Source organism: Pongo pygmaeus, chromosome 1 (assembly GCF_028885625.2).
Source record: "Pongo pygmaeus isolate AG05252 chromosome 1, NHGRI_mPonPyg2-v2.0_pri, whole genome shotgun sequence".
Taxonomy (NCBI): domain Eukaryota; kingdom Metazoa; phylum Chordata; class Mammalia; order Primates; family Hominidae; genus Pongo; species Pongo pygmaeus.
The window spans coordinates 218446568-218469642 of NC_072373.2; the positions used below are offsets into that span (position 1 = coordinate 218446568).

The 23075-nt window shown below is 43.2% G+C and overlaps 1 protein-coding gene across 3 annotated transcripts; it reads right to left on the minus strand.

Annotated features, from left to right (window-relative positions):
• Nucleotides 1–6347: 6347 nt before the first annotated feature.
• CFAP107 (cilia and flagella associated protein 107) lies at nt 6348–21426 on the minus strand. 3 transcript variants are annotated; one of them, XM_054485143.1, is made up of 4 exons: nt 21069–21426; nt 11692–11805; nt 8027–8204; nt 6348–6750 (listed from the first exon to the last, which is right to left on the minus strand). In XM_054485143.1, exons 1-4 carry the CDS (start codon nt 21177–21179, stop codon nt 6569–6571), a joined length of 585 nt encoding a protein of 194 aa, XP_054341118.1. In that variant the 5' UTR covers nt 21180–21426; the 3' UTR covers nt 6348–6568. The 3 variants fall into 3 exon arrangements, with proteins under 3 accessions (XP_054341118.1, XP_054341139.1, XP_054341128.1); XM_054485153.1 differs by lacking the exon at nt 21069–21426 and adding an exon at nt 12636–12751 and having other exon boundaries at nt 6357–6750; XM_054485164.1 differs by lacking the exon at nt 11692–11805 and having other exon boundaries at nt 6351–6750; nt 21069–21409.
• Nucleotides 21427–23075: the final 1649 nt, after the last annotated feature.

Genomic DNA, 23075 nt, shown 5'->3' on the forward strand with positions numbered 1-23075 from the left:
AAAACCAGACAAGGACACAACCAGAAAAGAAAACTACAGGCCAGTATCCCTGATCAACACACATGCAAACATCCTCTTTTTTTCAACATAATACTGGAAGTCCTGGGAAGAGCAATAAGGCAAGAGAAAGAAATAAAGGGCATCCTAGTTGGAAAGGAAGAAGTCAAATTAACCTTGTATGCAGATGACATGATCTTATATTTATAAAAACCTAAAGACTTTAGCAAAAAGTCTGTTTCAGTAAAATTGTAGGATACAAAGTCAACATACAAAAATCGATAGCATTCATATATGCCAACAGCAAACAACCTTAAAGACTGTTAAAGAAATCAAGAAATCCCTTCCATTATCAATAGCTACAAAGGATATAAAACACCTAGGAATTTATTTAACCACAGATGTGAAAGATTAATACAAGGAAAACTATAAAACATTGGTGAAAGAAATTGAAGAGGATACTAGAAAAAATGGAAGGGTATTTTATGCTCATAGATAGGAAGAATTAATATCGTTAAAATGGAAATGCTACCCAAAGCAATTTACAAATTCAGTGCAATTCCTATCAAAATACCAATGACATTCTTCATAGAAATAGCAAAAATAATTCTAAAATTTTTATATGGAACCTCAGCAGACCCTGAATAGCCAAAGCCATCCTGACCAAAAAGAACAAAGCTGGAGGCATCACACTACCTGGCTTCCAAATATACTACAAACCTATAGTAACCCAATCAGCATGATACTGGCATAAAAATAGACGTATAAACCAATGGAACAGAATAGCAGATTCAGATATAAATTCACACATTTGCAGCCAACTCATTTTTGACAAAGGCAGTAAGCCCGTATACAACTGGGAAATGACAGTCTCATCCATCAATGGTGCTGGAAAATCTGGATACCCATGTGCAGAATGGAAATCAATCCCTATCTTTCACTGTATAAAAAATCAAGTCAAAGTGGTTTAAAGTCTTGGGCTGGTGCAGTGGCTTCCGCCTGTAATCCCACCACTTTGGGAGGCTGAGGTGGGCAGATCATGAGGTCAGAAGATCGAGACCATCCTGGCCAACATGGTGAAACCCAGTCTCTACTAAAAATACAAAAATTAGCTGGGCATGGCAGCACGTGCCTGTAGTCCCAGCTACTCAGGAGGCTGAGGCAAGAGAACTGCTTGAACCCATGAGGTGGAGGTTGCAGCGAGCCAAGATCGCACCACTGCCCTCCAGCCTGGTGACAGAGTGAGACTCCATCTCAAAAAAAAAAAAAAAAAAGCAAAGTAGTTTAAAGTCTTAAATATAAGACCTGAAATTATGAAGCCAGAAGAAAAACTTGAAAAAATACTCCAAAACATTGACTGGGGCAAAGATATTTTGTGTAAGACTAAGACCTGAAATTATGAAACCAGGAGAAAAACTTGAAAAAATGCTCCAGAACATTGGTTGAGGTAGAGATATTTTGTGTAAGCCCTCAAAAGCATAGGTAACTGAAGCAAAAATAGACAAATGGGGTTACATCAAGCTAAAAAGCTTCTTCTGCACAGCAACAGAAACAATCAAAGTGAAGAGATAACCCACAGAATGGGAGGACATTTTTACAAGCTATCCATCTGACAAGGGATTAATAACTAGAATATGCAAGGAGCTCAAACAAGTCAATGGGAAGAAATCAAATGATCCAATCCAATTTTTAAATGGGCAAAAGTTCTCAAAAGATAGCATACAAATGGCCAACAGATTTATGAAAAAATGCTCAATATCACTAATCATCAGAGAAATGCAAATCAGAACCACAATGACATGTCATCTTATCCCAGTTAGAATGGCTTTTATCAAAATGACAAGAAATAACAGATGCCCATGAGTATATGAAGGAGAACTCTTGTACTTTGTTGATGGAAATGTAAATTAATTAGTATAGCCCCTATAGAAACTGCATGGAAGTTCTCCAAAAACTAAAACTACCATATGATCCAGGAATCCCACTACTGGGCATATATCCAAAAGAAAGAAAATCAGTATATCAAAGAGATTTCTGCACAACCATGTTTATTGCAGTACTATTTACAATATCCCAAACATGAAATCAACTTAAGTGTCCATGAATGGATTAATGGATAAAGAAAATGTGGTACATATAGCTATACAATGAAACATTCAGCCATTAAAAATGAAATTTTGTCATTTTCAGCAATATGGATGGAACTGGAGGTCAGTATATTCAAATAATCATTATGTAAAATAATGTCATTATGTAAAATAATCCAAGCACAGAAAGACAAATAATGCATGTTCTCATGCATTATACGTGGGAGCTTAAAAAGTGGATATCATGATGATAGAGAATAAAGTGGTGGTTACCAGAGAGGGGAAAACAGTTGGGTGAGGGGGATGGGTGAACAGAGGTTGGTTGATGGATACAAATATACACTTAGAAGAAATAACAACTGGAGTTTGATAGATCAGTGGGGATACTATAGTTAACATTAGGTGTACATTTCTTTTTGTTTGTTTGTTTGTTTTTTGAGACAGAGTCTCGCTCCGTCACCCAGGCTGGAGTGCAGTGGCGTGATCTCGGCTCACTGCAAGCTCTGCCTCCTGGGTTCATGCCATTCTCCTGCCTCAGCCTCCCGAGTAGCTGGGACTACAGGCGCCCACCACCCACGCCCAGCTAATTTTTTTTTGTATTTTTAGTAGAGACGGGGTTTCACCGTGTTAGCCAGGATGGTCTCGATCTCGACCTCATGATCCACCCATCTCAGCCTCCCAAAGTGCTGGGATTACAGGCGTGAGCCACTGCGCCCGACCTGGTGTACATTTCAAAATAGCTAGAAGAGAATAATTGGAATGTTCTTAGTGTAAAGAAAAGAAATATTTAAGGTGGTGGATATCCCAATTATTCTGATTTGATTATATAAATGTATCATATGGTCACATGTATCTCAAAAGTATGTACAACTATTACATATCAACACAACTAAATTAATTAAAAAACAAAAAAGAATTAGACTAGCTCAGCCTAGTGGCGTGGTTGCCAAAGTTCAGTCCCCAGGCCAGCAGCGCCAGCTTCCCGTGGGAACTCATTAGAATTCCAGCTTCTCAGCCCCACCTGAGACCTTCTGATTCCGAAGCTCAGGGGGTGGGCCTAGCATCTGTGTTTCAACAAGCCCCCCAGGTGAAGCTGATGTGGCTCGCGGTTGAGAACCACTGGTTGGGTTGAAGCAGGGCTGTAGGAAATAGACTCTCACCGGCTTGATTTTCCTTTGGGAACAGCTGGGGAGAGCCTCCGCCCTGGTCAACTGGAGCCTCTGCTATTGGTTGTCCACCCCATCTTGTGGATCTGGTTGCATTGTTGACCTTGAACACAATACTCCGGCTCAAGAGTTTCTAGTCACTCTCACATTCACAGTGACTTTTTAATGTGTGTGGGTGGAAGGTGAATCAGTGCTGACCAGGTGAGGGCAGTCACAGTCTGTGGCCCTCATCGGATTCCGCCTGCCCCTGCCCCTTGACCATCCCAGCTGCCTAGAAAGGACCAGATGCATTGGGGGCGGGGGGGGGTAAGTGACTGAGCAGGTGTCAAGTGCACAGAACTCTTCTCTCTTGTCCCTCCTAGAATGTCCATATCCTCATTCTGGAACCTGTGACTATGTTAGTTTAGATACAGAAGGAATTTTATAGGTGTGATTAAATTAAGGATCTTGAGAAGGGGGTTATCTTGGGTTATCCAGGGAGCACAGTGTAGTCACAGGGATCCTTGTAAGGGGAGACAGAGAGGAAAGAAGAGGCTGCACTGCTGGCTCTCGAAAAGCTGATGGCGCCATCAGATGGGAGCGGTGATGTGCCCTAGAAGCTGGAAAAGACAAGGAAACAATTCACCCCAGACCCTCTAGAAGCAACGAGCCCTGGGGACCACTGTAGACTCTTACCCATAAGAGAACTGCAAGAGGATAAATGTGTGTTGTTTTGAAGCACTGAGCTTGTGATATTCTGAATAAATGTGCATTTATTCACATTTATAATAAGAACTGTCAAATAAACATGTGTTGCTTTAGGGCACTGAGTTTGTGGTATTTTGTTCCAGCAGCAATAGGAGACCAACACACGGTCTTTCTGGACTTTTAAGGAACCTGCTCAGCTTCTTCCCAAGTCAGAGACTTCACACGTGCTGCCCCCATGGTCCAAACCACCCTCTCTTCCCTCCCCACCTGTCCCTTCAGTTGGGTAATCTCCCTCAGCTTTCTGGCCTTGACCTACCAGATTCTCCATGGCCCTACCAAGGCAAGCCAAGTCTTCATTCATCACCCGTCAACCCCTGCCCATTGCTCTCATGACATCCTTTACTTTCGCACAAGCTTGTCCAACCCTCCGCCTGCAGGCTGAATGTGGCCCAACATAAATTTGTAAACTTACTTAAAACATTATGGGTTTTTTTAATGCAATTTTTTTTTTAACTCATCAGCTATTGTTAGTGTAAGTTTTGTTGTTGTTGTTGTTGTTGTTGTTGTTGTTTTTGGGATGGAGTCTCACTCTGTCGCCAAGGCTGGAGTGCAGTGGTACCATCTCGGCTCACTGCAACCTCCACCTCCCGGGTTCAAGCGATTCTGCTGCCTCAGCCTCCGGAGTAGCTGGGATTACAGGCATGGATCACTGTGCCCAGCTCATTTTTGTATTTTTAATAGAGACAGTGTTTCACTGTGCTAGACAGGCTAGTCACAAACTCCTGACCTCAGGTGATCCGCCCGTATAGGCCTCCCAAAATGCTGGAATTACAGGCATGAGCCACTGCGCCCAGCCAGTGTTCATTTTTTTTATGTGTGGCCCAAGACAATTCTTCTTCCAATGTAGCCCAGGGAAGCCAAAAGATTGAACACCCCTGCTTAGCATATCCTGGGTCTCCCTCACTCCCCGCAATCCCTCGCTGTCCCCCAGGGCCAATCCCTCACTGTCCCCCAGGGCCTCCAGCTGCAGCACCTCTCTGTCCTGCAGCCATTTACCTCATGCTCCTCCCTGACTGCTGGACTGAGGCTCTGTGAGGTCAGGGCCTGGCCCAGACATGACTCAATGGATGCTCAATAGAATGGCTGGATGTTGGAGATGTGAGGACAGCCAGCTCCACTCCATCCCACAGCTGTCTCCTGCAGCAACCTTTCTGCACCCCCTGGCTCCTCCTCCTGTCATTCATTCATTCAACTCATTTGTTCAACTCCTGTCATTCACTCATCCAGCAAACATAGAGGTCTTAGCCTGTGCCAGGCTCTGATTTTCAGTTGGGATGGAAGACAGCGTCCTTACATGGACACTTGGATGACTAAGGAAGGAACTTAGTAGGTGCCAAAGTGACCCTAAGGTAGGTAGCCTGAGGCCAGCAGGTGTCCTGTGAAAACAATGGCGGAGACTCAGGCTCCCAAACTGGGAGTCATATTATTGGTCTGTAGTACAAAATCACTGACAAAACGCACCTGTGCCCATGAGCCAAGCATGCAGAGGGCCAAAGGTGTCTGCTGGCATTTCTTCAAAGAGGCAGCCCTGTGACAGCACTGAGCATGCACACTTGTGGACCCCTGTCCTGGGCAAGGACCATGCCTGAGTTCTTCTGCTAGGAGATCCACCCTCTCTCCCAAATCACTCACCAGAGGTTCTCCCCTCTGCCCAGGCTCATAAAGATTTGAGAGCTCAGCCAGGTGCGGTGGCTCACGTCTGCTAATCTCAGCGCTTTGGGAGGCCGAGGAGGGCGGATCACGAGGTCAGGAGTTTGAGACCAGCCTGGCCAACATGGTGAAACCCTGTCTCTACTAAAAATACAAAAATTAGCCGGGCGTAGTGGTGAGCACCTGTAGTCCCAGCTACTCAGGAGGCTGAGGCAGAAGAATCCCTTGAACCCTGGAGGCGGAGGTTGCAGTGAGCCGAGATCGTGCCACGGGACTCCAGCCTGGGCAACAGAGCGACACTCCGTCTCAAAAAAACAAAAACAAAACAAAACAAAAAAAAACACACACAAAGATTTGCGAGCTCAGAGACAAAGGAAATGTGTCTTCCCCTTCTTCTGAGCCCCACGGGGCCAGAGCACGCCTTCCTCTGCCTCGGCAATGACGGACAAGCTGGGGTCCTTTGCCATCGCCAGCTCTGCAGCACTGCCCTCCTGGGAACCACATTCGGTCATTCTGTGGAGTTTTCATGATGGGTTTCATCATCAGATTAATTTCCTCCATGGGAGTAGACTCTTCTGCAAGTCACATTACCTCTCCGGGCCTCAGTTTCCCCTCCTCTGAAACAACAGGGTGCAACTTAAGGGCCCTTCCTGTTTTCTCTGACAGTCTGAATCTGTCTTGTGCACGTACATAGCCCTGCAATAGTGTCAAAGGTCTTTAATTGTGGGATGGAAAAGAAAGGAACCTGTGGGTTTTGAGGAGGGGACAGGTACTGCCAAATGCAGATGATGATTCTGAGAGCACCTTTGACGGGCCAGATCTCATACTCTGAGTTTATCTGCGCCACTTGTTGTCTGGCAAGTCCAGTGATGCTGTGGTCTCCAGTTGATTCTATCTGAGCTGCTACTGGGGTGGCAGCTCTCAGAAGTGTGGGAGAGGATGCAGGCGATGGGGAGGGACCGGGATCGCATGCTCCCTCCAGGACATAGCGCACAACGGTGGTCTGGGGTAGGATGAAGCATAAGTGTTCTGCTTCAGGCCAGCCTTGGCTGTGAGCTGTCTCTGCTTGAGCTGCTCATGGAGTCCATAGTTTGTAGGGGGAGCTGCAAGAGAAACCAAGGTCCATTTGAATGGGGCTTACAGAAGGAGTCTTGCTCTAAATGGCCATGAGACTGGGCAGCAGGGGCCCTGGAGATTTTCCCAGGCTGCTCTGTCAGGGACCAAGGCTGGCAGAGCCCCAGAGGGAAGGAGCCTTGCAGAGAGCATTGGTTCAGCCAGCCCCTGGCGGTCTCAAGGTGCACCTGCATCCCAAGTGCTCAGGGGAGACCAGGTTCTGCCACGGGGGCCTTGGAAAAGTCAGCCCCATGGTTGGTTGTGCACGGCCTCGCTGGTCCTGAGTAATTGCCCCACCCCTGTCGGGAAGGAAGCTGTGTGCATTGAGAGTGATGTTGAGAAGAATCCCATGCAAAAGTAATGCAGAGTAACCAGCAGCTCATCCTCTGACCTATGTCCCTTTACATCAAAAGGTAGGACCACAAAGAGCTGGCACTGCTCTGTGTCCTCATTAGGGTGGACATGGCTTGAAATGTAAATCAGATCAAGGCACTCTCCTACAAAAATGCATTCCAAGTCTTGGGATTGTGGGTAGGACAAATTTCATTCCTTTCACTGTGCCCTATGAGCCCCTACATGATCCTCCTCCATTCCTGTCTTAGAACTTTTTCATTTACTGTTCCTTCCTCTGGAATGCCCTCCCCCTCAATCCCTGTATGGCTCCCTTCTTCCCAACTCAACTCTATCTCCTCAACAAAGACCATCCCTCACTTTTCCAAGGAGGAATTTGTGAACCAAAGGAGGTTCACAAATTCACCACCTCACTTTCTCTCCATTACCTGTTTTCTTTCCATAGCGCACATTCCTGTCTAAAATTTTCTATGTGATCTTAAGTGTTCTTACTTTTTAATGGCATCTTATCTGTTTCCCCCCGGGATGTCAACTCCCCGAGGCCAGAAATTCCTCAGTGTTTGTTATCATTGCAGTAGGGGGCACTACCTGGGAAATATTGTCATTATTCATGTAGTAAATAGGACTGGGAAGAAGGATGCGTGGATGTTGCTCCCTGCCACCTGCGCTCTAAGCCCACCACCATGGGGCACAGGCGATGGCTTCATTACACAGCCAAGATTACCCCAGGTCAAAGGGAAAGGACAGGAGGCAGCCCTGAGGGTACGATAGAACTCAGCCCCTACTATGTCATCCGCTGCTCTCCTGGAGCCAGGGTCACCTGTGTGGCTCCTTCTGTATGAGGCAGGTACAGCTCCGCTGGTCTGCGCAACTTTACAGACCAACGCAGAGGAATACTCTGAATTATAAAAGTACCAAGAAGGGGAAAGTCAGACTTCTCTGGCAGCCACAGCAACTTCTGTCCATTCCAAGTGCGGAGTGGAGGCAGCCCCGGGTTGTAACCATGCCGGTTGTAATGGTCGTCGTAGGTGCTGATCAGGTAGCGATGTGGGGGCTCCTGGTGGTGGGTGATCAGGTGTTTGTAAGGGAGCCCCTGGAAGGATAGACACAGTGGGCTCGTTACTGATAGGAGCAAAGCATCCGCCTGGCCATGGTGGAGACTGGAGCTGCCACATGTAGGGGTCTGTGGTGCTGATGGAAAGAGTGGGCATCCGTGGGTTGGCAAAGGGTCTTCAGAAACACACTTGTTTATCCCACTCTGAGGCATCCCACTTTCAAACACATCCCAGCTAGCTGCAGTTAGTTCTCTGCGTGGCCGGTCCCATGCCAAGTCAATTCATTCCTAGAATGAGCTATGGTGGCACATTAAAATCAAAGCCAGGACATCCTGCTGAATGGGAAGAGTCAGCACCACCTCACTTGTGATCTGAAATTGCAGCCTGATTTGTCTCAAGTCTCATGAATCCAAGCCTGTTCCTAAGGGCAAGGACAACATGGTGAAAGCCAGCCTGACGTGTGTGCCTTATATTTCAGTCTGTTACTGTGGGAAGAATCAGAGAACACCCCATAAATTGCCTTCTCTTGCACAGGATTTACAGCTCGCTCAGCTGGAAACTAGGGGAGTGATTTCTTTGGTGAGGAGTAATTTACAGGGAGAAGAAAGCCATGTTCTCCTTACTCTGGGATGTTTGCCTGAATCAGTGCTTTTCCTAAGAAAATCCTCTTGGGCCCAGAAGGGAATCCTGGGGAACTGCACTGATTTACAAGGGGGCATAATGTTGATTTCCATGCTTGCCCTCTTGTCTGGAGCAGACAGGGAGGCCTGTGTCTGCTATGGTCTGGAAATGCCGGCTGCACCCAATATTTCAAGTGATTGGCCCCATAAATAAGTCAGATCACAATGCCAGAGGAAGACAAGGGGGGTGGGCACAGACATTAAGCAGGATTCCCAAGATCCACATCACCAGGTACCCCATAGTGTATTTGTAATGCCCAAGTGACTCGGAGGGTTTCCCATGAACAGAGGGAATTGCAGAAGCAGCCTCGTGGCATGGGACGTAGAGAGGCCAGGAGGAATTTTCTTGCAGTTTCTCTTGATTTGGGGTGTGGTCCTGCTGTCTTTACTGTGTGCCTGGGATTTTTCCTTATTCGGGTTTGGGAAAGTGACAGCCGCAGAGACAGCTACCTTTGAAAGGAGAGCTTGTTACTTACAGTTCTCAAGAGGAAGGGCACGCCGTGCCCTGCAGGGCCACATCAGGAAGAACCAGCATTGGTCTCTGGTTGGGAGGCAGAAGGAACAAGGTCGGGGGCAGGGACCAGAGCCTTTACTGTGGTTTCCATGGGAACCATTGGGCGAGGCAGGGTGGACAAGTTTAGGACTGGATGGTGTGAATAGTTTTTGTGGGCTCTGGGCCCTAGGGGTGTTCTCTAGTGTCCACTACTTGACCCTGGGGTGATTTAAGGCAGAGAAAATATTGGCTTGGTATGTGAGAATTAGATAAAGGAGGCGGTTGGGGATACGGGCTTTAGAGTCATTTTTGCCTAAGAAGGAAGAGCAAAGTGGGAGTGGGAGATGGAGAAGGAAGCTGTCCTAGGAGAAGGAGGGCAACATGAAGCAAACAGAAGAGCTGACAGAGTTGAAGCAGCTGTGTGGAATCAGGGTTATGTTCAGGACCCCATCCCACAAGCAGGCAATTTGAACAGAAACCTTAGAAATAAATATTCAGGGCCAGGTGCAGCGACTCACACCTGTAATCCCAGCAGTTTGAGAGGCCAAGGTGGGCAGATTACTTGAGACCAGGAGTTCAGGACTAGCCTGACCAACATGGCAAAACCCTATCTCTACTAAAAACGCAAAAAAGTTAGCCAGGTGTGATGGCACACACCTGTAATCCCAGCTACTTGGGAGGCTGAGGCAAGGAGAATTGTTCCAACCAAGGAGGCCGAGGTTTCAGTGAGCCAAGCTCACACCACTGCACTCTAGCCTGGGGGACAGAGAGAGACTCTATCTCAAAAAACAAGAAAAGAAAAAAAGGAAAAAAAAAAGAAAAAGAAAGAAAAGAAAAGAAAAAAGAAATGAATATTCAATCGTCTGTTCTGTTGAAGAAGACAATGCTGGGGAGGGGGGGTAAAGTTCTTAATTTTAACCAGACTGTATGTTAAACTCTTAGTCAGAGCTTGCAATGGGTCCAAAGGCTATCTAAATGTTCTACGATGTACTGAAAACTAGGGTCAATACCTCACATACACGGATGGTTGGAGGCTGAGAGCCCCAGATCCTGGGTTCTAACTTTGACTTGTTAATGCTAAAATTCATCTGTGTCTTTAATGCACACTACTGGTGAAGCTCAGCAGCCCCAGAGCATCAGCTTGCTTGGAGAGGTCAGTGTAGTCTGAGGATGAGGGAGTCGTCTGGGATTGCCAGCACAGAGCTGAAAATCTGTTGCTGCTTATCCTGACATGGATCCCTAAATGCAGAATGCAAATAGGCGACTCTGGCGGTAAGGAATGGAATCTGAGGACATTCTTTGCCTGATTTGCAGAGCAGCAGCTTGCTTCATCCCTTACCGACAAGCCACACAGCTTTTAAAAAGACACTTTACACCTCGGGCCACTGAGCTGAATGATCTCTTGGGTCCCTCCAAGCACTAAAATGCCCCAATTCCAAAAGATGTCCACTACCTTAATCCGTGTCTCCCTGCTGCCACCCTGAGTTGAAGCAGGTATAGTAGGGTCAGGTGGGGTGGGAGTGGGGAGACAGAAATCGTTTATAAGAGCAGCAGGCTGGCAAAAGAAACAACTCAAGGGAACTCCCAGAGTGTGGTGGGGACAGAGCACAGCTGCGCACCCAGTGGGTGAGCACCTACAAGCTTGCTCTCCCCAGGGTGTGCCTGCTGGGAGCTACCCACAGGAGTTATTGTAGGAGACGGCTTTCCCTGCTGTTCCTGGAAGGGCCAGGATCTCAGCCTCTGGCACGTCAAGTTAATAATTGTCTCCTATATACTCACTAGTGGGATTGCTAAAGATAATAATAGTCTCAAATGCCCCTCCTTGGGTGTGGAGGGCATGTTCTGAGGTTGCAATGCCCTGCTCTCTGCTTCCAACACCTGGAACACCATGATTCCCAGACAGGTGCCCAGTCAATACAGTGTATGAATGGTGCTTGACTTTTCATGCGAAAGAACAGGAAGCTGGAGCACAGATAATACACAACACTGTTTGTCCAAATACATCACTGCCAGCTGCTTTTGCAGTGCCTTATGTGATTCCTGACTATATGCATCATTTACCTTTTGGTTGCTGTTTCTTGCATTCTTTGCCTATATTCTGTTGGAATAGTGTGATCCAGGTGCTGGGATATAGGTTGGAGGGAATGCTACCAGTTTGAGATTAAACAGATCATCAGCCCACACAGGTAATTACTGGTTAGTGCTATCTGCAGCCCCCAGGCTGGGAGGGTATTAATGAGACTACTCCTGTTTTCCCCCAAGAGGGTACTAAGCCTATAAGAAGCTGGCTGGTGTCCCCTGAGCTTTGGGTGTGGTCCAGGCCTGAGTGTCCCAGTTGCCACTCCCTCTTACCTCAACTTTCCTCTTCCCATACCACCTGGAGATCTGGTCTGGTCTGTGGTCTGGGAAGGGGACGTATTCTTTTCTGTAAATGGGTTGGGGTGTCTTGTCAGTGTCTCTGGTGAACTGGAAAAGACCAAATATTCAGGAAAACCTCGGAGATGCCACTTCTCAAACTTCTGCTGGGTCCCCTTACCTCCTGGGCCATCAGAAGATGGGTAGGGAAAAGGTAAATGCAAACCCCAGGACACCCTGCCCAACACAGGAAAAAGCTTGCAAACCCCAGGACACCCTGCCCAACACAGGAAAAAGCTTGCTCGGGGATGGGAAGCCTGCCATCCGGCACCCCTGGGAAGAGCTGTCATTGCCTCCCCTGGTCACCTTCTCATCATCCGCACCTGTGTCCTTTCTCCCTGCTCTTCTCTCCTCTATCCTCTTTGCCTCCTCCCTTTTTTTTTCTTTTGGACATGGAGTCTCACTCTGTCACCAGGCTGGAGTGCAGTGGTGCAATCTCAGCTCACTGTAACCCCTGCCTCTCGGGTTCAAGCAATTCTTCTGTCTCAGCCTCCTGAGTAGCTGGGATTACAGGCATGGGCTGCCATGCCCAGCTAATTTTTGTATTTTCAGAAGAGAGGGGATTTTGCCATGTTGGCCAGGATGGTCTCGATCTCTCAACCTTGTGATCCACCTGCCTTGGCCTCCCAAAGTGCTGGGATTACAGGCATGAGCCACTGTGCCCGGCCCTCCCTTTCTCTTCTTTGTTCCTCATTCTTTCCAACTCTCTCACTTTTCAAATTGCATTTTGTTCTCTAATTAGTTTTCTTAAAGTTTAATATGGTAAAATATATTCAACCTAAAATTTTTTTACCATTTTAGCTATTTTCAACTCTACGGTTCAGTGACATTCACACTGTTGTGCAACCATCACCACCATCCATCTCTAGAACTTTACTTACCTTGCAAAACTGAAACTCTGTAACCATTAAGCACCAACTCTCCATTCTGCTCTCCCTGCAGCCTCTGGCAGCCATCATTCTACTTTCTCTGTATGAACTTGCCTGTTACAGTCACCCTATGTAAGTAGAATCACACAATGTTTGTCCTTTTGTGTCTGTCTTAGCTCACTTAGTATAATGTCTTCAAAATTCATCCATTTGATAGCATGTGTCAGAACCTTCTTCCTTTTTAAGGTTTGATTATATTCCATGATACACTTCACCACATTTTGTTTATCCATTCATCCATCAGTGGGTACTTGGGTTGCATCCAACTTTTGGTTACTGTGAATAGTTACTATTAATGTGAATGTACAAATATCTTTTTGAGTCCCTGCTTTTGATTCTTTTAGGCGTACAACCAGAAGTGTAGTTGCTGGATCATATGGTAATTCTATGTCTAATTTTTTTGGGGAACTCCCATATTGTTTTCCACAGTGGCAGTATCATTTAGGGCACAAGGGTTCCCATTTCTTCATATCCTTACCAACACTTGATATTTTCTGTTTTTTGATACTAGCCATACTAAAGGGTGAAGTGGTATCTCATTGTAATTTTGATTTGGATTTCCCTAATAATCAGTGAGGTTGACTATGTTTATGTGTTTATTGGCCATTTGTACATCTTCTTTGGAGAAACACCTATTCAGCTCCTTTGTCATTTTTTAATCAGGTTGCTTGTCTTTGGTTATTGTTGAGTTATAGAAGTCCTTTACATATTCTGGATATTAGTCCCTTATCAGATATATGATTTGCAAATATTCTCTCCCACTCCATTGGTTGTCATTTACTCTGTTCTTAGTGTCCTTTGAGGTGCAAAGTTTTTTGTTTTGATGATGTCCAGTTTATTTTTTTTTCTTGTGTTGCCTGTGCTTTTGGTGTCATATCAAGAAATTCTTGCTAAAGCCAATGTCCTGAGAATTTTCCCCTATGTTTTCTTCTTTTTTTATTTAATTTAAAAAAAAAGAGATGGGTTCTTGCTGTATTGCCCAGGCTGGTCTTGAACTCCTTTCCTCAAGCAGTCCTCCCACCTCAGCCTCTCAAAGTGCTGGGATTACTGGCATGAGTCACCACACCCAGCCCCCTATGTTTTCTTCTAAGAGTTTTGTAGTTTTAGGTCTCATCCAGTTCTTCGATCCACTTTGAGTTCAGTTTTGTGTATGGAATTAGGGAAGGGTCTAACTTTATTTTTTCGCACATAGATATCCACTTTACTGAACACCATTTATTGAAGAAATTGTCCTTTCCCCCATTGAACGGTTTTAGGATCCTCGTCAAGAGTCATTTGACCATATATACAAATGTTTATTTCTAGGCTCTCTCTTTTGTTCTATAGGTTTATGTATCTGTCTGTATGCCAGTATCACACTATCTTGATTACTGTAGCTTTTAGTAAGTTTTGAAACCAAGAAATGTGAGTCTTCCAATTTTGTTCTTTTTTTTTCAAGATTGTTTTGGCTATTTGGAGTCTCTTGAGATTTTATATGAATTTTAGGATGAATTTTATGTCTGCAAAAAAAAACTTTACTGGGGGTTTGATAGTGATTGCATTGAATCTGTAGATAGCTTTGTGTAGTATTGATATCTTAACAATATTAAGTCTTCCTTCCATGAACACAGGGTGTCATTCCATTTATTTATGTCCTCTTTATTTTTTTCAGCAGTGTTTTGTAGTGTTCAATGTATATAAGTCTTTCATCTCCTTGGTTAAGCCTACTCTTAAATACTTTATTTTTTGATGTTACTGTAAATGGAATTGTTTTCTTAATTTCCTTTTCAGAGTTCATTGTTAGTGTTTACAAACACAACCAACTTTTGCATACTTTGCTTAACTCATTTATTAGTTCTAACAGTTTGTGTGTGGGTGCATGTGTGTGTGTTTCTTATATATAAAATCATTAGGGGTTTCCTATACATAAAATCATGCCATCTGCAAAAAGAGAGATAATTTTACTTTTTCCTTTCCAATTTGGAAGCTTTTCTTTTTCTTTGCTAATTTTTCTGGCTAGAACTTCCAGTACTATGTTGAACAAAAGTGGTGAAGGCTGGCATCTTTGTCTTATTCCTAATCTTAAAAGAAAAGCTTTCAATCTTTCACCATTGAGTGTTGTTAGCTGTGGGTTTTTGTTATTATGTTGAGGCCTTCTATGCCTAGTTTGTCAAATGCTTTTTTTTATAAAAAGAAGTTTAATTTTGCCCAATGCTTTTTCTACATTGTGATGATAATGTAGTTTTTTTTTCCTTCACTCTAGTATATTGGTTAATTTTATATACTAAACCATTTTTTTTTTAAGACAGAGTTGGCCAGGCTGAAGTGCAGTGGTGAGATCTCGGCTCACTGTGACCTCCACCTCCCAGGTTCAAGTCATTTTCAAGCTGGGACTACAGGCACGTGCCACCATGCTCAGCTAATTTATGTATTTTTTGTAGAGATGAGGTTTCATCATGTTGGCCAGGCCGGTCTCAAACTCATGACCTCAACTGATCTGCCCGCCTCGGCTTTTCAAAGTGCTGGGACTACAGGCATGAGCAACTATGCCCAGCCCTGAGCCATTCTTGCATTCCAGGAATGAATCTCACTTGGTCACGGTGTATATAACCCTTTTAATATAATATTGAATTGGGGTTTCTACTATTTGCTCGAGGATTTTTGCATCAATATTCATAAGGAATATTGGTTTGTAGTTTTGTTTTCTTGTGATGTCTTCATCTTTAGTATCAGGGTAATGCTGGCCTCATAAAATTAGTTAGAATTTATTTCCTCCTCTTCAATATTTTGGAAGCATTTGAGAAGGACTGATGTTAATTCTTTTTAAAATATTTGTTAGAATTCACCACTGAAGTCATTTGGTCTTAGGCTTTCCTTTGTTGGGAGATTTTCGATTACTAATTCAATCTCTTCACTAGTTATAGATCTATTCAGATTTTCTATTTCTTTATAATTCAGTCTTGATAGATTGTATATTTCTTGGAATTTCTCCATTTCATGGAGAATTATATAAGTTATCCAATTGTTAGCATAAATTGTTCGCAGTACTCTCTTATTATCTTTTTATGTCAGAAAAAAGTTGGTAATTATTTTACACTTTCATTTCTAATTTTAGTTACTTGCATCTCTTCTCTTTTTTTCCCTTATCAATATAGATAAACATTTGTAAATTTTATTGATCTTTTCAAAAAACCAACTTGGTTTTCTGTTTGTTTGCTTGCTTGTTTGTTTAGAGATGGAGTCTCTGTCTGTCATCCAGGCTGGAATGCAGTGGTATAATCTCGGCTCGCTGAAACCTCTGCCGCCCAGGTTCAAGCAATTCTCCTGCCTCAGCCTCCCTAGTAGCTGGAATTACAGGCATGCACCACGACACCCAGCTAATTTTTGTATTTTTGGTAAAGACGGGATTTCGCCATGTTGGCCAGGCTGGTCTCAAACTCCTGACCTCAGATGATCCGCCCACCTCGGCCTCCCAAAGTGCTGGGATTACAGGCGTGAGCCACCGCACCCGGTCCCAACTCGGTTTTATTGATTTTTTCTGTTGTTGTTCTTTTTCCTATTTTACTTATCCCTTCTCTAAATCTTTAATTTCCTTCCTTCTGCTAGCTTTGCATTTAGTTTGTTCTTTTTTTTTTTTTTTTCTGTTTTCCTAAAGTGTAAAGCTAGGTTGTTAATTTGAGATATTTCTTCTTTTTTAATGTGTTTACAGCTGTAAATTTCCCTCTTAACAGTACTTTCACTGCATTCCATAAGTTTTGGTATGTTGTATTTTCATTATTATTTTTTAATTTTTCTGTGATTTTTCTCTTTACTGATTTTTTTTAAAACAGTGTTGTTTAATTTCCACATATTTATGGATTTTTCAGTATTTCTTCTGCTATTGATCTTTAAGTTCATTTCATTTGTGATCAGAAAAGATACTTTGTATGATTTTAATCTTTATAATTTATTAAAACTTGTTTTGTAGTCTAACATATGGTCTATCCTGGAGAATATTCCATATGTACTTGAGAAAAAAAAAAAAAAAACGCGTATTCTGCCTTTGTTGGGTGGAGTGCCTGTCAGGTCCAATTGGTCTATAGGGTTGTTCAAGTCCTCAATTTCCTTATTGATCTTCTGTTTTTTTTAATCCAGTATTAAAAGTCGGGTATTGAAGTACCTTACTATTACTGTAGAGCCATCTCTTTCTCCCTTCAATTCTGTCCATTTTTGCTTCATATATTTCAGAGCTCTAATATTTGGTGTATACATGTGTGTAATTATTGTACCTTCTTGGTGAATTGGCCCTTTTATCAATATATAGTGTCCCTCTTTGTCTCATAATAGTTTTTAACCTAAAGCCTACTTTGTCTGATACTAGCCATACCTGCTCCCTTCTGGTACTATTTGCAGAAAATATCTTTTTGCTTCCTTTCACTTTCAACTTAACATGTGTACTTCAATCTATAGTCAGTCTCTTCTAGGCAGCATATAGTTGGATCCTGTTTTCTAAATCTCTCTGCTAATGTATACCTTTTATTTGGAAGTTTAATCCATTTTCATTTAAAAGTGATTACTGATAGGGAAGGACTTATATTTGCCATTTTAGTATTTGTTTTATGTATGTCTTGTAGATTTTTGCCCCTTATTTGCTGTCTTACTATCTTCTTTTGTGTTCAATTTTTGAGGGCCACATTTTGATTCCCTTATTATTTTCTTTTGTGAATATTCTATAGGCATTTTCTTTGTGGGTCCCATGGGGATTATACACAATATCCTACAGTTATAACAACATATTTTAAATTGCGACCAACTGAAATTGTATACCAAAACTCTACTCTTTTATAGCTCTGCCTCCCTCTGCTTTATGTTATTGAAGGCACAAATTACATCTTTATATAATGCAGACTCATTTACATAGATTCATAATTTTATGCATTTGTCTTCTAAATTCTGTCAAAAATAAAGAGTAGAGTTACATCCCAAAATTATAATAATCCTGGCTTTTAAGCTTGTCTACATATTTACCTTTACTGGAGAACTTTATATTTTTGTACAGCTTCAAGTTACTGTCTAATGTCCTTTTGTTTCAACCTGAAGGATTCTCTTTAGTCTTCCTTGCAAGGTAGGTCTACTGTCAATAAACACCCTCAGCTTTTGTTTATCTGAGAATGTCTTAACATCTCCCTCTTTTTTAAGAGACAGTTTTGTGGAATACAGAATTATCAGATAACAGTATTTTTTTTTACCAGCACTTTAAATGTATTATCCCACTGCCTTCCAGGCTCCAAGGTTTCTGCTGAGAAAATTCCCTAATAATCTGTTTTTGTTTTTTTGTGCTTTTTTAAGACAGGGCCTCACTCTCACTCTGTCGCCCAGGCTGGAGTGCAATGGCATGATTTCGGCTCACTGCAACTTCCACCTCCCAGGCTCAGGTGATCCTCCCACCTCAGTCTCCTGAGTAGCTAGGACTATTGGCACATACCACTGTGCCCAGCTAATTTGTATATCTTTTGTAGACATAGGGTTTTACCATGTTGCCCAGCTGGTCTCGAACTCCTGGGCTCAAGCAATCTACCTGCCTTATCCTTCCAAAGTGCTGAGATTCAGGCATGAGCCACCACATCTGTCAATCCCCTAATAATCTCACTGAGGAGCCAGTGTTCTTGATGAGTTGCTTTTCTCCTGGTGCTCTCAAGATTCTCTCTTTGTTTTTGGGTTTCAATATCTTAATTATAAAGTGTTTCAATGAGGGTCTCTTTAGATTTTTCATACTTGGAGTTCATTGAACTTCTTGGATTTGTAGATTTATGTATTTACTCAAATTTGGGAATATTTTAGTCATTATTTTTTCAAATACTCTCTTGGCCCCTTTCTCTCTCTCTTCTCCTTATGGAATTCCCTTAATGCATATATTGATCTGCTTCATAGTGTCCCATAAGTCCCTTAGGCTCTGTTCACTGCCTTTAAATTTGCTGATTCTTTCTCCTGCCTATTCAAATCTGCTGCTGAATCCCTCTATTGAATTTTTCAATTCAGTTATTGCATTTTTCAGCTCTAAAACTGGTTTGACTCCTTTTATAATTTCAATCTCCTTTTTAATATTCTCATTTTGCTCATATATTGTTTTCCTGATTTACTTTAGTTCTTTGTGTCCTTTACCTATTTGTCCATATTTAAGATGGTTGTTTTAAAGTATTTGACTAGTACCTTGATGCACGTGTTTACTCAGGGAGAGTTTCTCTCACTTTATTTTCTTCTTTTGGATGGGCCATTTTTTTTTCTGTATCTTTGTATGTCTGGTGATTTTTCATTGAAAATTGGGCATTTGAAAAGCAGCCAAATCTTCCAGTATTTGTAGACTGGCTCTGTGCAGGGAAGACCTTTTCTAACTAGCAGATAATGTTCTGAGTCTTGGGGTCAGCCCAACATGAAGGCTTAAAATATTCTCGACTCTTTTCTGGTGTACATCTTGCCTGGACCTGCATGTGGTTTTTTTTTTTTTAATTCCCCTACATACACAGCTGCTTTTAAATGTTTTAATTTCCAAAAAAAAGTCTCACCCCTGCTTTTTCTTCGACTTCAGATGTTGTATTTTATTCCTCTATCCATAATCTCTTGCCCCAGATATTTATAGATCTGTAATCCCCTGGCAGCTTTCACTAGCTGTGCCTGCCATTGCTTTCCATGGCTTTTCCCAGCTGAGATCTGAACTATGCCACCTTTTCCCATCTGAGCTCCAAGTTAGATGAAATAGAGAGCAATCCCTCAGGCAGCCCCAGACAGGTTCAAATGTTGCTCCACTCACTCTGGATTTGAAAGAGGGAACTTGGAGCCGAGCTGCCACTTACCCTAAAATGCAGACTGTGCTGTGCTGTGCTGGGGTGGTAGTAGGAAAGGACAAGTAGAAACATCATGGAATTTCCTATTCATTTTGAATATGTCTTTTTCTTGATTGGGCATTTGATTGGTCGTTCTATATCTTTGACTGTTTTCCAGAGCTCATATAATGTTTTCATGGTTTTTTCTTTAATGTTTCCATGGGGAATGAGAACCTGGAGCTTCTTAGTCTGCTACCTTGTTGACATCACTCCAACTCCATTATTTTTATGCAATCTTCTCTAGGTGTGAGACCAGCCCATAATATCCCTGAGTACTGCATCACCCATGGGCACCTGAAGGTATTTTCAACCAGTCCTTCTTGCTTTTGGAACCTCTCTTGCACACACCTGCTCACCAAACAAGGCCAAGTACATTTGTAGCTGATGATGACTGAAGGTTGTATCCGGCCAGAGAGGTGGTGATTACTAATGTTCTCCAGGAAAACAGCCTTTAACCTTCCCTTCTTTTCTCCATACCAAAGCTGAGTATTCTATTACACCTTCTTTTCCTTGCCCACTTCCCAAGAAGACATGGGGAAGTCTAGATGTCTCTGAAAAACTTTAAGTGGCTCAGTCTTGCCAAACACAAATGAAGATATTCAATTTCAAGTATGCCAACTTGAAACTTTGCCAACTCAGGCAAAGTATTTTCCAAAGACCTTTAAAACACAGAGGAAAATCAAGAGCCAAATTGTTCTGTTTGAAAGCAAAAATTGAGGCCAGGCACAGTGGCTCATGCCTGTAATCCCAGCACTTTGGGAGGCCAAGGTGGGCACATCACTTGAGGTCAGGAGTTCAAGACCAGCCTGGCCAACATGGTGAAACCCCATCTCTACTAAAAATACAAAAAATTAGCTGGGCATGGTGGCATGCACTTGTAATCCCAGCTACTTGGGAGGCTGAGGCAGGAGAAGCACTTGAGCCTGGGAGGTGAAGGTTGCAGTGAACCGAGATCATGCCACTGCACTCTAGCCTGGGCAACAGAGCGAGACTCTGTCTCAAAAAAAAAAAAAAAGTAAAAATTGAAATGCATTAGTAGGGCAGGATTGTGGAAAGGTGCCAGAGAGCAGCAGCAAATCCCTGGACATCAGCGCAGAGAGTGGCAAGCTGGCCTCAGGAGGTACCATATTCTGGGAAGGGCCAGAATGAGGAGAGCAAATGTTCTTCAAATCAAGGTACAAAGGAATTAAGGACAGAAAATATCCAGACGCCTAGAAACACTTCACTGAGAAGAGTGCTGAAAGGCACAACTATATTGACACCCTGTTACCGTATTTTCGATGCCCCTATTATATCTGTAAGAGAGTGTCAGTGGTCTTTTCAATAACCATCATGTATAAAACCGTCACAGAAACCATGCAAAATGCGTGAATATTGATGATTGCTTGAATGTAACTATCCTTTGTAGAGAACAAAGACCCCAATGACACATTTTTAAGATGCAATCATCTGCTGCCCTCCATTTGAAAATAGTGATGAACTTCACTCCTGCCTCTCCCCATCAGTCCTCCCTGAGCCCTCTCTCCAACCTCTCTCGTTTCCTTACCTTTCTCCTCTCTTCTATCCAATTTCCAGTGAGCACTTTCGTTGAATACTTGCTCTCAATCTGCCAGCTCGGAGTAGAGAGTGGCTGTGGATTTACTGCGGTCAAAAACATGTTAAGGATTTGCCCCAGGTTTCTTTGACTTGATGCAGTTTAAGGCTTCAGGGGGAGAGGAAGGTGTTATGAAGTTGCTGAGTTTGGGGTGCCTATTTGTCTTCCCAGCTGGCCTCCTGAATGGGTAGTAGATGACTCCTTGCTAACCTCAGAGAATAAAACGGCCCCAAGAGTTCACTTTCAGGCTTTAGGGAGAGGTGATCTACCTTGGATTCTCTACTGTTGACTGTCTCCATGGTGACAGACTCTGAGGATAAATATTCTCTGTAAGAGAACAGCTGATTCTACAGAAGCGAAATTGACCTCACAGAAACAAATCAAACCAACCACCACCACAAAAGCAGTCACCAGAAGAACCTGGTTTCTGTGTTATCACCACAATACTAGTATCGTCCTTGCTACACTTTTACATTTGGGGTGAGTTAAAGTCTGCTACTATTTAATGAATGTTGATGTGCTTGCTCCAAGCAAAGGCATTTATGTACATTTATTCACCTGTTTAATCCTCACAGCAGCCCTCTGAAGCAGATGGCATTATTACACCCATTTTACGGATGAGGACACTGAAGCAAAGAGATTAAGTAGCTGCCTAACGTCATGCAGTTGTGATGGGATTTAAATCCACGCTGGTTCAGACCTAAACCACTGGGCTCTATTCATTTCCTATCTGCTACTTTGTAGGGGCTTGCACAAAGCTCGCACTGGTATAATATGCTTCATTCGCTCAGTCTTCATTCAGTCATTCCACAATCATTTCCCATTCTATGGCAGGTGCTTAGCTACAGCTGTAATGCATTAGCAATTAGACCTGGGCACCATCCCCACAGAGCTCAGTCCAGTGAGATACGGGCCTTTGTCTTGCTCATTCATTAGGCGAAAAAAAGTCCAAGCACCAAGATATCCATCAGCAGAGGCTGGTTCAATAAATTGTAATACATCCATATGATGAAATCCTCTGCAAAAATTTTAAAGGCTGACTTAAAAAGATGCCTATCACATGTGGTTAAGTTAACTAAACAAAACTCTGTGTGCTATAGTATTGCTTGCTGAAAATGAAGAGGCTAGATTTCAGTAGGCAATTAGGAGAAAGTTTCCAATGGCCTTTAAACAAACATAGAGGAACTCCACGAAACTATGTGTACCATCTTGAAACTAAGCCTGCGGCAGGAAAAGACCATGAAAGATGTTCTGCAGAGTAGAATAAACCTTTATTTAGCAGAGACCACAGTTGGGGCAGGGCTGGAGCTAGGAAGAGGAGGTGTCCTTCCAATTAACATGCAGAGGAGGCATGTGTTTGTTATAATTCAATTTTTTTTTTTTTTTTTTTTTTTTGAGACAGAGTCTCGCTCTGTCGCCCAGGCTGGAGTACAGTGGCATGATCTCAGCTCACTGCAAGCTCCGCCTCCCAGGTTCACGCCGTTCTCCTGCCTCAGCCTCCCAAGTAGCTGGGACTACAGGCGCCCGCCACCAAGCCCAGCTAATTTTTTGTATTTTTAGTAGAGACGAGGTTTCACCGTGTTAGCCAGGATGGTCTCGATTTCCTGACCTCGTGATCCGTCCGCCTCGGCCTCCCAAAGTGCTGGGATTACAGGCATGAGCCACCGCACCCGGCCTGGTATAATTCAATTTTTAAAACCTTTTATTGTCACATAAAACACAAATATCAAAAAGTATGTTAAAAATAAATGTACAGATAAATGAATTATGGAATAGCAAAACCCCACAAAAAACACTGAGCTGGTGAAGAAATAAAATATTGCCAGCACGCCCAAAGTACTCCACATGCCCCTCCCACTCACAACCCATTCCTCCCCTAAAGGAAACCACTCTCTTGACTTTTATAGCAATCACTTCCTTGCTTTTCTTTATATACTTAATGCCAAAGTATGCTCTTAA

What these genes read in the sequence shown, in the direction of transcription:
- CFAP107 (XM_054485143.1), bottom strand. Translation starts at nt 21,179, where the DNA reads ATGTTTTTGACCGCAGTAAATCCACAGCCACTCTCTACTCCGAGCTGG. An exon ending in GGATAGAAGAGAGGAGAAAG is followed by an intron (nt 11,806 to 21,068) that starts GTAAGGAAACGA and finishes GGTCTTTTCCAG; the next exon opens with TTCACCAGAGACACTGACAA. An exon ending in GTCTGACTTTCCCCTTCTTG is followed by an intron (nt 6,751 to 8,026) that starts GTACTTTTATAA and finishes TTTCTCTTGCAG; the next exon opens with CTCCCCCTACAAACTATGGA.